Source organism: Perissodus microlepis, chromosome 9 (genome assembly GCF_051167445.1).
Source record: "Perissodus microlepis isolate ML-2025 ecotype Zambia chromosome 9, ASM5116744v1, whole genome shotgun sequence".
In the NCBI taxonomy this organism is placed as follows: domain Eukaryota; kingdom Metazoa; phylum Chordata; class Actinopteri; order Cichliformes; family Cichlidae; genus Perissodus; species Perissodus microlepis.
This window is the reverse complement of record NC_140469.1, coordinates 27,986,146-28,002,557: the sequence shown is the minus strand read 5'-3', so window position 1 is coordinate 28,002,557 and position 16,412 is coordinate 27,986,146. Positions and strand designations below refer to the sequence as shown.

The window sequence follows — 16,412 nt, the reverse complement described above, 5'->3', positions numbered from 1 at the left end:
GTGTTTGGGACATTTAACAAAAACTTTAGTAATCCACTTTCAAGTTCTACTTTTGCATTTTTTCAGGGAACCAATCATATATTAGATGGGCGACAAGAAAAAGACGAGGAAACAAAAAGGTGAACTTAAGGCAGCAGCTTTATTGCTGAGGAAATCTTCCATAAACCAAAACTCATAAAAAACAAACTAAAACCCTGAGCATGACAACTAGAAACAAAACACTGGGAAACTAGAAATGTGGAAGGAAGTAATGAGGGAATGGGAAACAGGAGGAAAACACAGCTGGGACTAATTACACATAAAGAAACAAGGAGAAGCGAAACTAGATACGCTGACATATGACATGGGACCGTCAAAGGAAAACAGACCAGACACTGAGACATGGAGACACGACTGACTGGGGAGACATGGAAACAAAAGTGACTCTACAGGGAACACAGGGAAGGCAAAGTAACAGAAACCGAAATCCTGGGAACTAAAAATAAACAAAGCAGAAAACCATGAATGACAATAATCTAAGAATATAAATTAACCAATAAACACAAAACCCTGTTAGTTGATCTTCATTCTTACTCCTTGTCCTCCAGTCTTTCTCGAACATGCTTAATAACATCTGTTATCCTTTATCACAAGCATTAATTATAGATCGTAGCTCCATGATGGAGTTTTAACACATTTTCCATGTGTGGAGACGTGGAGACACAAAACCCATCCTCAGGGGGTCACAAACCACTGCATCTCAAGACCCAAATGGGAGGATTGCAAAATCTGTATAAAAATGAAACATGTGGATCTATCTGCAGTGGTAATGCCTCGGAGAATGAGGGAGCGGCTGCACACATGCACTAACCATACAGTATGTAAAAACGAACACAGACACTCTGACATCACACACTGGTTTTAGTATTTTGGGCACCACCACAATGGGTTGGGGTTTTTTGGAACCAGAAATGATCAAATTTGGTCAAGATAGTGGTGCAAGCATGGTTAGCACCCATACACTGTACAGGTGCAACACACAGTAATAGATTGTTAACATACAAGAATTTCATTCACCAAAAACTGGAGCACAGATTTTTTGGAGGCACCATAAAGCACTAACAACACAAACACAGTTTAGGGACAAACCCTAGAATACAATTGCCGGCTTGAGCTGCCTGTGACATGATAATTGTCAAACAAGTGGCCACGCCCCTAACTTGAAGTCTATATAAAGTTTAAAATTGTGCAAATAAGAAGATTTAAAAAGAAAAAGAAAAACTATAAATAATGATAACAATAAAGATGTAACTGTTAAATGAAACCATGTTGCAAATAAGACAAGAGATTAATGCTACAGAAAATGTAGATTTAGACACTTAAAGCTTTGAAACTTTAAATTGGACTGTAGCAGGGTGTGGCTTGCGGTGCCGTGCAGGGAAGGCGGACGCACCTGCACGGCATCCACAGTCATGCTCACCGACTTAAACATGGTACTGGGTCCTGCAGTATGGAGGTTTTTGTCAGTGAGTGTAGCTGGCAGAGAGAGAGAGCTGCAGCTAACAGTGTGTGAACAACAAACCATTAATAAAGAGATGCTGCAAAACATGAACGTGCACCTGGGTTTGTTACATGGATACATTTAAATATTAAATGTTACCATCCCATAGCCTCACTTTGGTTTGACTGTAGATCAAAGTGAAATTATTTTTTTAATTGATCAGGTATTCTTGCCATGCACAGTTTGGACCGCTTAACTTTACAGCTAGGCTTCACCTAGGCTTCAACTTGCACATATAAAACATATTGCCTCATACTTAAAACATACTGTGAATAAAATAATCTGTGAAAACACTGAGATTTGAGCTCATTTTAAATTAAAACTCTGAACATAGCCTGCTCTGGCCAGGTTATGTGTCCAGGATGTGTAACCATGGTGATTTAGCCAGGCAGGTAAATAGAGCAGCCTTCATGAGACAGAAACTCTAATTTTACTCTAACCCGTTTATCTCACTTTGTAGTACAGAAGGTTACAGCCTGATACTGACACAGTTTAGTTCCTCAAAATAGCTCGAGTTAATTAAAAGTAATCGGTCTAATTAAATCAAAGGAGAACAAATGTTGTGATAAGTGAAGCATTAATTTTGTGCTCTTACTGCTTTAAAAACATGTTGCTGTGGCAGTGAACATTAACATTATTATTAGTGATGTTAGGATTCGCACTTTTTGAGTATTTCAGACCTGCAGAAACTGTAAGAGGAAATGTGTCATGTTGAGATCACTGAACTTTGACAACTCCCATGCAAAGCAGGAAATTCCAAAAAGTTGCTTAAATTACCCAAAACACGTCATTGAAAAATGCAGTTTGTGTGCATTTCTGTGTTGCTGCACCGTTTGTGTGTTCAGGATTATGTCTTCCAGAGGTGTAAGCTGAGGAAGACGGTAGGTAAAGCGGGATTAGACACATTTCCCTCCACTCTAGCTCAGATTAAACCGCGGCTGAGCTTGATGAGCTATTGTTGTTTGTGCCGCTTTCAAACCCATGCTTCATTTTCCCTCACAAATACTCCACCTATACAAAGTGGAGGTGTGCGCTAACCTCATGCTTCTTTTTTCATTGTCCCACTGAGAAAATCCTGATTACTGATGATTGTGTGTGTATGCATGTGTGTGGCTGTTTGTAGGTTAGTGAAAGATTGCTGTGGCTGTAGATAAGAGGATTAGGGTGGAATTAGTGTCATTCCTCTATCGCTGCGAGGAATAGATTCATATCGATTTTAATCAGGGATAGAGAGATCCACAAAACTGCAGAAACAAACAGACTGGGAGAGAGAGAGAGGGAGAGGGAGTGAAAGTGAGAGAGAGGAGAGCAGTGGATGGATGATTTGGAGGGAAGGCAGAAGATTCCTGGAGATCATCGAGCTGGGATGTTCAGCTGGAAACTTGGGAGCTGCAGAGATCTACGCTGCAGAGACACATGAATACTTCAGGAACTTCCTCATGTATTTGTCCTGGTTGGAAATCTCACTGACGTCCTGGGGGTCTCTGGTTGAGGAAACGTCCAGCTGCTGTGGGATGTTTGACCAGCGTTAGTCAGCAGGACTGGCCGAGACCTGGAGGAGAGATGGTCGGGATGTTAGAGCTGTGTCTGCTTTGGCAGGGAAACCTGTGAAGAATGAAGGTGGACGTACTCACCTACCTGGCTCTGGCAGCAGTCAGCTTTGTCGCCATGGTGACTGGTGGCCGCAGTTCAAGCCGCAGGAAACACAAGGATGTCTTCCTCGGGGAGAACAGCAAGTTCAAGTTTGGAGGGTGAGACAGACTCGCTGTTAGATCCGTGTGTTCCTACTGAGGCAGTTTGAGCCAGTAGTGCAGATGAGATGAGAGCTGACTTATTGTTTGTGTCTTATTTTGCTTTTTGGGACTTTAATGCAGATGTGTTGAATGTGCCGTCCTGCTGTTGGTGTTCAATTCAATGCTTCAGATCTATTTATGCTTAAAAATGTCTTTGTCTACTTGATTCGTGTTGCAAAGTAATCCATGAGATGTTTCTTCTGATTATGAAGAAAAACTAGAACATTAGAATAAATAAAGTGTCTCTCACAGCTTCCACTAGTTCCAGGGTGCATAGAGGGGTAGGGTAAACACCTAAACACAGCCCCTTAAACCTAGCCGTTCAGTTTAAGTTCAAGATTTGATGCTATCTATGTTTTCTCAGTGATGGAGGGAGGGTCTGAAGCCACATGACCATAAGCCCAACCAATCAGTGCAGATGCTTTTTTTTGTGTGTGTGTGAATGTCTCCAATTTGTATTTTTGAGCCTGAAAATTTTGCCTTTTTTAACATCACAGATCACAGAAACTGTGACGATGTAAACTGGCTGGCTGAAGAGGTTTCTGTATCTATTGTTGTGTTGTATACACAGCAGAACTAACAGCTAAAATATGATATGGGCCCTGCACAGGGTAGAAAAGGTCAGACTGAGGAGAGCTGCCATACGGTTTTATTGGTACCTAAAGGAAACCAGTTGCTGCTGGACTTAAACCATAAAGATCCAGCTTTATGGTTTAAGATCCTTTTTATTAATCACTTGTGAAATATGACAGGCAGGATGATTGCCAGTCAGTCACATGGGCAACACACAGTGATAGGCAAACATTCAACCCTATGGTCAATGATAGAACTGCATATCTTTGCACTGTGGGAGAACATGCAACCTCCTGACAGAAAGGCTTCAGCAGGCTTTCAGATTTGAACAAGGAGCCGTCTTCCTAAGAGACAACACTAACCATAAACATCTAAAAATGAATTACTTTTAGTCTGCGTGAACAGAAATATTATATCACTGCGGTATTCCTGCTGCGGTGGCCTTTTGTGATGAGGGAGCAGCTGAAAGTAGCTTATGTGGCTTTGTATGAGTTTAAAATGCAGATTAAACCTCAGAGACTTTACATTTAGGCTGTGAAGCTTTTAAGTAAATATACTCTCCCCCACTGACATTGCTGAGTGATCTATTGATGCTTTATGAATTCCTTTCACTGTTACAGCAACACAATTATTTAAAGTTACTAGAGCTGACTGAGGAGCAGGAAGCTGAAGTTTCTACAGCATCAGTTTAGGGAGAGCAGAGACTTACAGGAAATTCTGTGGATGTCAGGAAGCTGTGATTTACTTCTGAAGCACACGTCACAAAGAGGTTCCCATATGGGCTGCTGACTCTCACATCCCAGTTTTACATAAAAACCACAGAGTCGGCTGCAAAGGAAATTTCACTTCTGTAGATTTCCTTTCATTTGCTTAAAATAAATAATAATGTGTAATAGTAACATCAAGGTTCCCTGCCCTTCACAGCGTGGCAGGATTATTTTTAGTTTAAAAGTAAGTCTGCAGCACTTCACAGTTAAGTGGAAAAGCTGCTTTTTGCTTAGTCTGCTGTCTGCAGGAGCACCAGCCCACGGAGGAGTGACCACTGCAGGTTTAGCATATTGCAGATTTTGAAAGCTTGCATCTCAAACAGGTTTTGAATGGAAAAAAAACAGCAACAGCCAGTTTTCCAGAATCGGTGAATGCAGCTTCTGTTCTGAGCAGCTCACGCTGTTTAATAAGCTTCTTCAGATTCCTGTAGGAGAACCAAATATGTAAACTTCCTGAATGGACTTCACTCTGTCCAACCCAACATACATTTAACACTCTGATTTCTTTATGTCAGCCAAATTCAATATAAATATCTACTCAATATGTACAGTAGTTTGCAATCTGAAGTGCAATTTGTGCATAAAAATGTTCCCAAAGCATGTCCAAGCACAGACAGTTATAATAATGACTCTGCATTTGATTCCATATAACACACTTAAAATAAACACATAAAGCAAATAAATGCAAATGCAATAAAAACAGTCATGCAATAAACAGTGACTCAGTTTGACCCTTTGTCGTTTACACCACCTGAGAGCTGATGTATGTGTTGCAACAGTGAGATAACAATATGACCTTGATCCATGTATATAATACCATAACCCAGCCCTCACTGTTTGTACAGCAGGTAATCTCTGTGAAATTAAAGTGCAAAAACAGCCGAGTGAGTACACAGCAGAGCTGAAATTACTGCGATAAAACTAAATCGGCCTGTGATTGATGTTTGAGGTCACACTAAAAATTTTCTTTTACGTACATATGTGTTGAATATATATTACAATAAATGTAAAGAAGACATAAATGAAGGTTTGTAAATGTAGCACAGAACTGCGTTGAACACTTTCCAGTAATGCAGCAAATAAGCCAGTTTCCAACAGTGTTTCCTTTAAACGGAGAAGATAAAATCCCTAAATTAGATTTGAATTAGTTGTGTGTGTGTGTGTGTGTGTTCAGTGTAGTATTACAGCGGCAGTTGTGGGTGAATCCTGCTGCTGACAGCAGGCAGCCTGCCCTCATCTGTCGCACTGACCTGTGCTTTTGTGTGTTCATCTATCTTTGTGAGGACCAAATGTTTCCAGCAATAGCTCACAACTTCTGCTTAACCCTGGAGAACCAACGGGGTCAGAGCCGACCCCATTGGTTTTCTAGGGAAACCATGGGGTCAAATTTGACCCCATGGTTTCTCCAGGTTTAAACAATTTTGCTAATTTCAGGCAAAATATTTCATTCTTGGACTCAACTTGAACAGCTTTGTATGAGTTACAGGGGGACGACCCGGGGGTGTTAAGATTTCACTGGGAGTGACCAGAAGGGACAAAATTAGAAGGAGTAAATCAAAGGGACGGCTCAGGTTGAGCGGTCAAACAAAGTAAGACAGGCAAGTGTTACAGCCCTCTGCAAACCCCAGCAGCATTCCAAGAGTCTAGGTGTTGCCGTAACTGTCGACACTTAAACCTGACAAAGTGTGGAAAACAGCATGCCTGAGTTTGAGCAATACCTTCATGATCTCTGGGCTGTCATTTTGAGCTGAGGTTATTAAATACTTTATTTATTAAATACTTATAAAATAAAACACATTTTTCTACAAACTGTTAGTCTCGACATTACTCTTTTGAGCATAACAGCAAGACTGAGATGGGTTTAGATATGCAGAAGGATAGTGGATATGCTGGAAATGTTAAAAATGGTTCAGCTAGGAAGAAGAAGACCAAAGAGAAGATTTAAGGTTGTAGTGAAGGAGGAGATGAGACGCCGCTGTGGCGACGTCTAAAAGGAGCAGAAGAAAAATAAATAAGAAAAGACTTGTTGTTGAAAGCTCCTGAAAAACCTGAAACACAATTGGTGCATTTTTAAGATTACATACAGTGTCCCTAAAGCCAGTTTAAGTAGCTGGGAATTGCACCACTAAAGCCCCCGCCTTCAACTGCTGCCCAATCCACAGAGCTTCTTTAAACTGGAAAGGATTCAGCTGAGGTGGTTCCTCATCTGATTAAGATGCCTCCTGGAAGCCTCCTAGCTGAGGTGTTTTGGGTGTGTCTAAATGGGTGAGGGCCTCAGGCTTTGCGCTCTTATGCATCATTTATCAATATGCTAACCTCCTTGTATGATAAGAACAGGCACAACTGTAACTGTATATATTTAACTAAATGTACTAAAGCCACTGTGTAAATCTATGAAAAGTACAATCCCTGTACTGAAAAGGTTATTTTTATTAAGGTGTAAGCATAACGAGAAGGTTTTTTTTCAATTATTAAAAAGGAAATTATTATTTATCACTTTCATTCATGCTCATTATTAATACTCATGAATGCGTTTGTACCAGCATTTTCAACTGTAGCTGATTAAGGTAGAGTTCATTTCTAATCTGTTTTCCTCCAGAAGGAGATCAGAGGTTGAGCTCAGGTTTGGAGAAAAAGTTAGAGAAGTGAGGCTGACATGGTTGCGACATGTGCAGAGGAGGGAGCGTGGATTGTGAGTATGGAGCTGATACTGGTAGGGTGACATACCATCTGTCAAAGAGAGCGGTAAAAGAACAAAGAAGATGAATGTCTTTCTGTGGTTGCGCTGTGACCTGTCGAGGGGATAATGCTCCAAATCAGCTGAATCAGACTGTGAATGTTGGTTTTTAAAAACAAAATATCAGCAAATAGTTATTTTTTTTTTAATCACAAAAGTAAAATGGACTGCTTTTGTCACTTTTTCAGTCACACATCGGTGACCTTTGGATTTAGTATCATCCCCAAGGACATGCGAACCAGGAGAGGGATCAAATCACAGTCCTGCTAAAATCCTCTAACCTGCTCCGCCTGCTAAACCACAGGGACACCCACTGTGGCAACTTCACAATGGAGGTTTTATCCAACCAAATTTCAAAAAAAAAAAAATAATTAAGTGATTTGAGCACAAGACCTGTACTTTCAAAGGCCATTAACGAATACTGAATTGTGTAGTTTTACAAAAAAAACAAAAGGAACTTTTAGGGGAGAAAAATTTGTGTCAGTCAGAAATTTCAGTATCTGAATGCACTTCCTCCTCCAGCCTCTAAGATGTCAGGACTTTAGAGTTTTATATCTAAAACGAGAACTCTTTATTTCATTTGAGCAACAATTTTTTAAAAACATCCAGTGTTGATTGTTAGCTGATTAAATTAGCTTCAGGCTTGAGATTAGCGCTACATTAGGTTTGTTCTGGCTGGATTTTGGAGTGTTAGTCAAAGTTAATTTAAAGGATTATAGAAATAGGATTTGGCTGAAATTATTTTTTTTTAACCTCACAATAACAGAGGAACGAATGTGTGTTTGTGTGTCTGCGTGTCCATGTGTGTTCTCCTTGATGTGTGTCAAGGTGTGTGATTTTTAAAGAGGCTTTTCATCCACGAGCAGAGAAGATCTCAAACAGCTTCCATCGCTTTTACCACTGCATGTTCACCTTTGCACTGCACATCTGTGCATGTGATTACCACATCCACACACACACGCATGCAATTCTGCATGTATTACAACTGAAAGTCAGTTATGCTTGAGCTATAATTACACTTTATGCATCCTAAATGTCACGGTTTGCCGGGGCAAGCCGTGTGGAATTATGTAGGACCAGGACGCGGCAGCTCTGGTGCAGGTGAGTATTTATTAACGAAGGAAATACAAACAACAAAGGCACTGGGAACATGAAACTGGAACCTAAACTGGGTAAAACTAACAAAACAAACCAGAAACGAAGATGCAGGGAGGTCCGGGGAAATACACATGGAGAGATGCAGGGAGACCGAGGGGAAACAACACAGACGAACCAGCAACTACTAGGACAGAAGACACAACTTAAATACACTCAGAGAACACAGGGAGATTACACACAGGTGGGGGACACAGCTGGGAGTGATTAACGTGACGAGACTAGGGAGGCAACTGAAAACACTCACATAAGACGCAGACCTTCACAATAAAACAGGAACTTACACATGAAAGGACACAAACTAAGAAACGCGGACTAGATACAGGAACACACGGGCAGAACAGAGTAAACACTAAACAGAGGAAGAACAGAACCAAAATCGCAATAAGAGAAAACACAAAACGCTGGGTCAAAAGGACCCAGGATCATGACACTAAATGTCGTCTCTCTGGGGTTCCCCTGTTTGAATGTCGGTCCTACATAACAGTATCGCCTGCACAATGACTTTGTTCTTTGTCATTTGCGGACAGTTTCAACCAAAAACACTCGACACCACTGACAAGCTGCTACATAACAACCTTGCAGAGTTCCTACAAGGTTGTGTGTGAAGACTCATTGTTCACTGCTTCCTCAAAAATCTGGTTAAAAGCTTTCTAAACATTTCAGCCACATATCACAGACAGCATCTGTCTCAGCATCAGAGTCCCCTCCATCCAAAATCCACACGATAAATCCAGAAGCTTTTGAAGTCCCCTGATATCAACAAAGCCTCACAACAACCTCATGATGAAGGTCATAAGTTGCATAAAACAAGAAAATCTTATTATATATTATCTACAGTTTGATTAGATTTAGACTTTAGGCTTCATAAGCTTTCTACGTGTGTGCTTATGTATGTGCGTGTTGTATATAATACTTATATTTGAAGGCGTTTATCTAATTGTGTGGTACTTCGCGTGTCTCTTTTAAGCACATCTGTTTTGGATTGTTTGTATGCTTACATGTAAACATTATTTTCTCCTTGTGGTAGTTTCGTGTCCTTTTTCTTGTGTGTCTCTCTGTGGTCATTTGGGTTGTTTGTGGGTTCCTATGTTGTGGTCTGGTTTAGCTGATTTGTTTAGCGTTGTGATTCCTTTGTGGTTGTTTCTTTTTTCGTTCGTTTGATTAGTTTGTGTGTTCAAATGATGTCATCTTGTTTCTCTTTTGTAGAAATTTTCCATTGCGCTGCAGTATTGCGTGGTGTCACATGTGCCTCTGTGCTCTGTGCCTGGGGTTATTAAGCCTTACCAAATCGAGCATTAGTTCAGGCAGGCCACAAAGTCAAACCCACCTGCAGTCCAGGCCAATGTCACTCTGATCTCAAAGCTATGCAAGGCTATACATCTAAGCGCAAATTCTCACGTAGATTGTGTTGTTTAAGCTGCTTAAGCCTGCCCGTATCTGCCCCGTGTCTTTCAATCTGCAAACCACTTTGCAACCCAGCTCTGAACTAATCCACGTCTGGGGGAGATGAAAGGGTAGGAAACATCATTTTCAAGCACACACAGACCACACATACAAAATGCATCGCATGAGACTTAATATAAAACTTTGACAAAGACCAAGCACCAGCCTGCAGAGTCAGTTCCTCAAAGTGAGTCAATCCCCTCAGGCAGCCATGTAAATAAAAGGTCAGTGCTTACAGTGGAAATGAAACTGTGTACAGCTTGGTTGAAACAGTTCCGGTGTCACAGCTGTCCTGCTCTGTTCTCTCCTCATCCTGCTGTCCTCGTACAACTGAACCACACTTTCTGCAGGTGGAAGTAACGATCGCTTACTGGACCGGGCTCAATTATATGAGTATTAGTGTTGATGTAGCAGCTGTAGAAGTTTTGTTTGTCCTTGCTGTCTTAGCATGTTTACATGATAAACAATAGGTTTTTATTGTAAATTTTAATTTGATTATCACAGTCCGGATCCATGCTTGATGGCTTAAATGGTGATTTGAAAGTAGCCTAATGTGTGTCCAGATACTAAACTGAACCCTGTTGTTTTTGCCATGTACTGTAAACATTTTAAGCCTTTTATATTATAATGTGTGTTATAATTGTATGGAGGATTAGTCCTGACTTCTCTGTGAAGGCCGAGGAAGCCACCTCTAATGGTCCATGCAGCTGAAAATGCTCATTATCTGTGTTTGACTGTTGACTCTCAGCAGCTGTGTTTATCAGGCCTGCAGTAGCATCGAGGTTGTTTTGGAACATAATAAAATGCTTTGTGTTTTAGTTAGATGGGGGATATGTGCGAGCATGTGTGTGTGTGCACGTGTGTTATTTTTTCATGAAGCCTGGACATGCCTTTGATTAAGGTTTTGGCTTTAGCAGGGCTAGAGAGAACTGCATGATGGGAAGAACAAAGAGTAGGAAGAAAACTACAAATTGCATTTTTTTTCTAATCAAAATGTGCAATTAATTCAATGACATAACTAATCACTCAACATGATGTGTGTCTATGTGTGTGTGTGTGTTTACGTCTCTGTGTGTGTTCTCTCTGCAGACGTATTGACTACAAGCTGAAGAGGCAGGACAGCACCAAAACTTTACTAATAAAAAGTGAACAACTGCTCAGGATTGAAGAGCACGACTTCGCCATGAGACCAGGCTTCGGAGGTCAGGCGCTCACACACACACACACACACACACACACACACACACACACACACACACACACACATAGCCAAAGAGACAAAGGCACTCCTCATTTCATCTCTGATCCCTGATGATTTAATCCGTTCCCTCACACATCGCCTAACAGAGAAAAATCACTCCTCGCTCGCTGTGGTTTGATGTGATGATGGCCATTGGGTCACACAAACAACGGATGTGATAAAAACAAAATATTACCCCAGCACTGACCCAGATATCACCATTGTGCAGCAACACCAGAATCCGTGTGTGTCTGTGTGTGTAAGAGCATTGGAAATACAGTAGGACTCAATGTGCTCTCTCAGATGCAACTGTGCATGTGTCTGTGTGTGTTTCCAGAACATAATGAGTGTGTGTAGATGTGTGAGTCGCGTGGGTTCGAATGTATTAATCTGGATTATATTCCAGGTCTGGAGCAGATGGAGGGGTGGGCAACAAAGTGACGTCTGCAATGAAAATCATCGCTATCAAACACACGACAATGCATTTATCCACACAGATGGTTCGTGTGATTCCATGATATGGATTAAAATGTTAATGTATGAACTTGGAACGCTCCATGTGATCTGTATTGTATGTATATTAGTGCCTCTGTGTGTTTGCATTAAGGGATCAATGTACTGATGGTTATTATGCAAAACCAGATTTGGTGTTCAGCTCGAGTTCTGTGATTTTCAATGTTGACTTTTTAGGATTTTGTCAAATTTAGATTTGAGAGAATTTACTGAAGGTGCACTTTTTTATTTCGTCATCATCTTTTAAAAACCTTTTTTAAAAAGACACTTAAAAAACTGCACTTCCTTGAATGTCCACTTAAGGCTGCTGCCAAAAGCGAGACAGTGCCCATCAACTCCCATATTAAAATGTCCAACATTAGAGGAGAAATAAACATGTTTACAGCCTGCTACAAGAAAGGTTTTGATCTTTGGTGATAGCTTCTCCCTTTGTGACATTTGTGCAGCAGGTGAGTATTTTAATGACTCGTGTGCTTAAATTACATTTAGGTTTAAAGTGTGGATTGGGCTTTGAATAAATTTTATATAATAATTTTCCTTTCTGCTCTTTTTAGTCTTTTTTTTTTTAAATATTATAGTTTGTTATAAGGTTATTTTACTAATAGAGACCCTCCAGGATGTCTGTGCCTCAGATTTGGATTTTATTAGTTAGTTACTCAGCATTAATGAGCCGTGTCTGCACTGTATCCTTGCAATATACAGCAAGGACTGTTTCCAAGTGCCCACTGGTTTGATTTAATCCAAACCATATAAACAAACTCCGTTGATGATGACGCCAAGCATGTGAGCTTAGAGCTGGTCGTGAGCAAGATTAATGTGGAGGCAGAAAAGCATCAGAAAGCGATTTTGCTGGAACATCTTTGTGAAACTGAATATGCTGATCATCAAGAATGAGATTTCCATATTGGATTGATCAAGGCCTTGTTTAACAACAACTGGGGAAAGACAGTGGGTTTACTGACACAGAGAAGGTTCATGGATGCAGTGAGGGAGGACATGCAGAGGACTGCTGTGGCAGAGGAAGATGCCAGCGACAGGGTGAGATCGAGACACAGGGGCCCTGTAGCGACCCCTAAATGAGCAGCCAAAAGAAGAAGAAAAGAGGACAGTATTAATTTTGTGTACATGAACAAAAAAATCATCTTTGAGGCCACGAAAATAAAATCAAGAATAATATCGTTACTGCCACCTTCTGATGTAACACATCCAACATGGAAACATTTTATTTTTAGACAAGAAAAAGTATTTTCTTAAAAAAGTCTTGAGCATCATAGTGTCAGTGGTGACTTTTCTATCTTTAGTCATCAGCAGTGGGAAATGCGTTTTTCCATGACTTGACTTCTGGCTGGTTGACGTTTTTAACACATAAATACTAAGATCGAACAAAGCCCTCTGCTATGGATGGCAGATGTTTGCATGTGTTTTGTCAGGATGGTGATTTCTCATCATTTAGATAAACTCTCTGTGTGGAACAAAAGCTTTAGTTGATTTATTAGCGCTGGCTTTCACACCGTGCCAGTCGTTGTCTGAACTTGTCTTCAGACTAAAGGCAGAATTAAAAGAAGCCGCTGTTGACAGCTGTTTGAAGCCAAGGTTCAAACTGTGGTCTCCACCCGATCCTGAAAGGTTTGTTAGAGGTTTTTAACGTCATTATTTGCACGACCACAAAAGGCTGCGCAGAGTGAAAATCTAAACACAGGTCTTTTTGACGTTTTAAGGACAATGCAGGCATTTTTCTGCTGGTGACAGTCTCTTCCTTTAATTCTTCCACTGATCATTTCGTTCTTTTTATTCTTGCTCTAAACTTTACTCATCTTCACTCTGAAGCTTTTACTTTGAATGTTTCCTGTGGGTTTATTTCATAGATAATCACAGTTTTTGTGAAGTTATTTTCTCAATTCAGGACTTTTAAAACAACAAAAAGTAAATGTAACCATAAATCTACAAAATGAACCGTGTTTCTAGCACACACTTTCACACACACACACTTTCACACACACACACAGCCTGCTTGCTGCTTTTGTATGTTCCTCTATATGCCTGGTCTGCCGGCCGGCGTCTTTGTGGTCCTGCCTGCCATTCAGGGTGGGAACACCAAAAGCACCACTGTCTGCCCCATGACCCTGCGGCATTTCCACGGACTATAATTTTATACAGAGGGAAATATCAGCATTTTTCTCCCTCAGATAAGCCTATAGCTTCTGTGTGTGTGTGTGTGTGTGTGTGTGTGTGTGTGTGTGTGTGTGTGTGTGTGTGTGTGTGTGTGTGTGTGTGTGTGTGTGTGTGTCTTGAGAAGCTGAAGAGCCAAAACCATCCCCTCCTCAGAGTCCTTGAAGGGCAGACCAAACTCCAGAAATACTCCTTATGACATTTCTCGATACCTCTTTCTCATGTTTAGAACTTTTACTGTTTCTAAATCAAGGTCAACCTTTAAAGGATGTCTATAAACTTAAACTTGTCCCCATAAACTTCACACATGTGTTCCAAATAACACGTCATGTTGCCAGATGCTTGCGATTTACTATCAGGGCTCGAATTATGCTGGTATCTAGTCAAGTGGTGCTATACTTTGGCTGCATCTTCCCGCTCTGTGCGCTCACTTGGCTACAGTGTCAGGTACAAACCTGACATTTTATTGGCAGATTCATTGCTGCCATCATAACCACACCTCAGAGCATAAAACAAAAGAAAAGGTTTTGATTGCAGGTGTATCCAAAATATTTGATGACTTCTGAAACAAAGTGTGGCTGCTGCTGAAATGATGGATTATGAAAGCTCATTTAAATGGTTTTCTACTTGTTTTGTACTTCTACAGCGTGGAAGTAAATGTTCCAATACTTAATGTCTGTGAAGGTTCTCAGTCATCCAGGTCATTGTAGTCTAAGGAGCTTGGAAAGAAAAACATCTGGACTTCTTTAAGTTGCTTGAAGATGTTTCACCTCTCATCCGAGAAGCTTCTTCAGTTCACTCTTTCCAAGCTCCTTAGACTCCAATACTTAATGATGATATGAGCTGAAATGGGATACAGCAGGTTAGTCATATTAAATTTCCTTATATCACAGCCACATTGTTTTGTTGTGCTGTTGTTCATTAATACAGTAATCGGTAATCTCAAAAACGTATATGGTCACACTGTACAGGGCCACAGCAGGACTTTTGTAAGTTTATAGTTCATATTTTCTTTAGTTTTCATTTAAATCTAATTCAATCATTGTCTGCCTCTGTTAGGCTACTGTTTCACATTTTCTGCTGCCTCTTTTGCTTCTGCCTCAGGAGAATATCTATCCTTAATCCTCCTTACAAAGCTCTGATTATCTCGGTATTTGCACAACAACAACAAAAAGTCGAATTGTGGCCATCACCTGACAACATATTTGAGTGGAGACAAGGAATTCAGAGGGAAAATGCACCCTAACTGTACAGCGAGGTTTCCCTAAAGGTCAGCTGTGATTTAGAGCACATACACTGAGAATGTGCATAGAGACAGAAAACCTGTTTTCAAAGCCTTTTGCTGTAAATTCTGCAAATGTCTTAAAGTGTTTCAGACAAAGATGCAGCATTACACATGGTTAGGCTTCGGCAGTATGGATTCTGAAGTCTGACGCTCATGTTGTCTGAAAGCTGCCTAGAGATTCACCTCTTAATCCCTGTCCACCTCTCACCTTCCCCCTCGTATGATTGGCGCCGATGGAAAGTCAAATGAGAACACACATGCGGCGATGAGGCTCCAGAGAAACATCCTGCCACCTTAAAGCTGCATTATGCCGCTTATGACTGCATGGATTGATCCATCTGCAGCGTTGTGTTCGGGGATTAGGGCGACTCGTTCTGAAACGCTGAACACACAAACATTATGGGACAAAAAGCTGGCCGTTAAAGCTGCACCAGGCAAGGTTTCATGTTAAGCTAAATCTGGAGCAAATCACTAACCGAGAATATCATAACACTACTCGAATAAAAGTCCAGAGTGAGATTTAGCAGCCAGCAGGACAATGAAAGGAGAGAGCAGAAGTGAGGTGGAAGTTTGCTGCCATTAAAGGTCGCATGTGGAAATATTCTGGTTTTAAAGGAGAGGTAAAGAAGCAGAAGAGCTCACAAGAGACGTTTGCTGATTGTTCAGGCTGATATCACCTAAAACCACCAAAGCACTGATAGCATAACAGATTCTCAGTGTTGCTAAAACAGGCTCAACAGGGACTTAAGAAGATGTTTTCTCCCTCTTTCCTTGTAGCAGAGCTAATCACATGAGCTGATAAGAAAAAGAAACAAAACATATGTTATGCAGGTCAGAGAGGCTTTGTGACAACAAGCAGCGTCCTGCATGAAGCCAACGAGGAAGTGGCAGGGTCATGGTCCTGGGTCTTTGTGTTTTTTATTATTATAATCTTGTGTTCTAGTTTGCTCATGTTGTGTACTGTGGTTTAGACTTTTTAGTTCTTTGAGTTTGGTTCTGTGTTCCCTCTGTTTAGTGTCTGTACCATGTCTCTGTGCATTTCCTGTTTTATTGTGAAGGCCCGTGTCTCATGTGAGTGTATTCTGTTTGCTTCCTTGTCTTCATTTTCAGCCATGTCGCCTAAAACATTTACTGGTACTATTTGTTGAAACCAATCTGAACACAAAACAGATCTTAAACACAGTAAATTTTACG

At 40.8% G+C, this 16,412-nt stretch overlaps 1 protein-coding gene across 1 annotated transcript in view; it reads left to right on the top strand.

Annotated features, from left to right (window-relative positions):
- Positions 1 to 2,869: 2,869 nt before the first annotated feature.
- Positions 2,870 to 16,412, top strand: part of LOC146380676 (gamma-aminobutyric acid receptor subunit rho-3-like) — a 29,393-nt gene continuing 15,850 nt past the window's right edge. The window contains exons 1-2 of the mRNA XM_084940101.1: positions 2,870 to 3,291; positions 11,101 to 11,213. Coding sequence (XP_084796227.1) covers positions 3,155 to 3,291; positions 11,101 to 11,213 — 250 coding nt within the window. The 5' untranslated portion in view covers positions 2,870 to 3,154. The remainder of the gene's footprint in view (positions 3,292 to 11,100; positions 11,214 to 16,412) is intronic.